Here is a 2,804-nt window from a genome sequence, read left to right as displayed (position 1 = left end):
TGGACAGACTAAGGACTGAGACTGCCAGTTCTACATTGTTCGATACAATTAAACCATGAGCTCGAATGCCTCAAGTGCATCCCATCCTCTGACATTCCTATAGGCTTCATCCAGTTGCCGAATTTGGGGGAGGGTAAAAGAGAACCAGACAAAACTTTCCCATTTGTAGACATTTTTATTTTGGTACATGCCTGAGTCCCTGGCAGGGTGGACCTGTCCTCTATGCAGGGCAATGGGGTGGCCCTGCCTGGAGGGGGTGGCTGAGGGATGGGACAAAGGCATATGAGACAGTGACAGGTCACAAAGGACAGCCTGGATAAATATGGCTGCACAGGGGGTTTAGGCTGAGAAAGCGGTCACTTCTTTCACTAGGACTGCAGTTTCACAGCCTCTCGCAGAGACAAAAAGCCAGAAGCAGAAGCGAGGTGAGGCTGAGTGGGGCCTACCATACCTCTGCAACACACTTGAAGAGACTCAGCCTGGGGTCCAGGCGCCCTGCAGCATCCTCACGGCGATTACCCACACCCTTACCCCCACTCCTGCCTCTGGGAGGCTCTGTGGGGTGTGGTGGGGTTGGGGGACCTGCCGTGGAGCCGCCTGCGTGACACAGGAGACCGCGGCTCCCTCTTCTGCCAAGGAGGCCAAGGAAAGGAAGACCCAGGGGCCCGTCTCGCCAGAGCAGCTTGTCGTGATCACAGCCAGCCATGAGCCGGGAGTCTCTGCTACCGTATCACACGGCCCAGAGCGGCGCCGGAGCAGGCCTGTTCAACACCACCATGGGCAAACTGCAGCGGCAACTGCACAAGGGTGAGTACGACATATTCAAGTATGCCCCAATCTTCGAGAGCGACTTTATCCAAATCACCAAGAGGGGAGAAGTGATCGACGTGCACAACCGCGTCCGCATGGTGACCGTGGGCATTGCATCCACCAGCCCCCTCCTCCCCCTCCCAGACGTCATGCTACTGGCCCGGCCGGCCACCGGCTGCGACGACCACGCAGGCCGTGGCCAGACCACCAAGGCCAAGAGCCGCAAGGCTGCAAAGACCTTAGAGCTCACCAGGCTCCTTCCCTTGAAGTTCGTGAGGATCTCCATTCACGACCGCGAGAAACAACAGCTGCGCCTGAAGTTCGCCACCGGCCGCTCCTGCTACCTGCATCTGTGCCCCCCGCTGGACTCGCGGGAAGACCTCTTCGCTTACTGGGAGAAGCTCATCTACCTCCTACGGCCGCCGGTGGACAGTCAGAGCAGCACCTATGCCATTCCAGCCGGGGACATGATCTGCATGCCCATGTTCGAGGAGGACAGGAGGAGCCCAGCGGCCATGGATTTCCAAGGCCGGGGCGATCAGGACCAGGTAAGCGTCAGGAGCCTCCATGTGGGCTCCGAGGTGTCCGGGGCCACCTCTGCAGCTTTTGCCGGCGGGGAGGGCCTCCCACTGGACTTCTACAGTCCCGATCCTATGCCCGACGGGACCATGGCAAACACCAAACCCAGGGAGCTTGATGAAGAGTCAGCAGCGGGGGAGATGATGCAGGTGGCCGCAGCAGACGCCACAGAGGGCGATCTGAACGTGACCAAGTCCCATGCCTCTGAAGAGCAGAGCACGGCCATTGAAGTCACCGTCACCAAGGGCCCAGAAGGAAGCAAAAGCAATATAGCCATGGCAGGTGCTGCCAAAACCTCCCTGAGGACCAGGAAAACGGCCTTGGCTCATGGCGCCAAAAACTTGGAGTACCCTTCCAGCACATCCACCAGCCTCTCCCCAGAAGCCAGCATGACTGTGTTTGGAGCGGAGGCCACCAGGAAGACCGCCAAAGGAAAAGCCAATCAGGAGGATGAGGGGACCCTCATCTCAGCCTTGCCGCAGGAAGACCAAGAGAGTGAACAGGAAGAGAGGCCCCGGAGAATGTCCCAGGCCCGCAGGGGAAGAAGGGAGAGGAGGGAACGCCGGGAGAAGGAGCGCGCTCTCAGGGGCTCGCGTCCCCGCGGGTCAGCCGAAGGCCGCCACAAGACCGTGGGGGACAAGGCAATCCGGAAGACAGCCGGCCGGTCCTCAGGTGGCCGGAGAGCCACGAGGGATGACAAAAAGGAGAAAGGCCACGGCAGCCCGGGGGACAGCAAGCGGGGCACTGTGCACAAAGGCGTCAGCCACGCTCCCATCACCAAGGAGTCCAGGACCTCGCACAAATCAGCCAGGAGCTTGTCTACCGGGAGTTCACTTTCCACCAACAAGAGACTCAGCAGGATCAGCTCTTTCTTGAGGAATGTCCGAGCCAATCTCACTACGAAGACAGTGGCCTTGTCACACAATAAAGACGTGGACATCTTGGCGAAGGCGGTGGAAAGGAAAAGAATGGAGGCCATCATGGAGACGGCAGAGAGTGGCCAGGGGCTGGAAATCGTTGGGAGTGTGACATCTGAGGCCACGGAGACAGTGACCGTTGCAGCTCATCAATAGGACCCAGAGCTGGAAGCTGCAAAGGGGACCAGAGCTCAGGGAAATATCCCTGGCGAGTGTATGCCAGCTTCCTTACTGCAGGTTAAATAAAAGAACCATACAACCTGAAAGTGGCCTGCAGCGTTCTCTCTGCATTTCCAGGTCCCGAAGCCCGACTATGACGTCACAGTGGATTCTGTGATGTCAGCTGAGCCGGAGCCTGAGACTGGTCCACTCGAGGACAGCCCCACCTCACACACATGCCCAGTGCCAACAGCGGTGCCCCATCCAGCCTCCATTTCTTTCTGGCTTTTGCTGCTCAGGGCCGTGGCCGGAAGTCAGACTGTGGCCTGGGAAACTCTT

General features: G+C 58.8%; 1 protein-coding gene across 1 annotated transcript; it reads left to right on the top strand.

Annotated features, from left to right (window-relative positions):
* Nucleotides 1-581: 581 nt before the first annotated feature.
* Nucleotides 582-2,566, top strand: GARIN4 (golgi associated RAB2 interactor family member 4). The gene has a single exon (XM_069544444.1). The coding sequence runs from the start codon at nucleotides 705-707 to the stop codon at nucleotides 2,460-2,462; it is 1,758 nt and encodes a 585-aa protein (XP_069400545.1). The 5' UTR covers nucleotides 582-704; the 3' UTR covers nucleotides 2,463-2,566.
* Nucleotides 2,567-2,804: the final 238 nt, after the last annotated feature.

This window comes from Ovis canadensis, chromosome 12 (assembly GCF_042477335.2).
Source record: "Ovis canadensis isolate MfBH-ARS-UI-01 breed Bighorn chromosome 12, ARS-UI_OviCan_v2, whole genome shotgun sequence".
Lineage (NCBI taxonomy): Eukaryota > Metazoa > Chordata > Mammalia > Artiodactyla > Bovidae > Ovis > Ovis canadensis.
The sequence above is the reverse complement of the archived record's forward strand: the minus strand, read 5'-3'. Positions and strand labels throughout refer to the sequence as shown.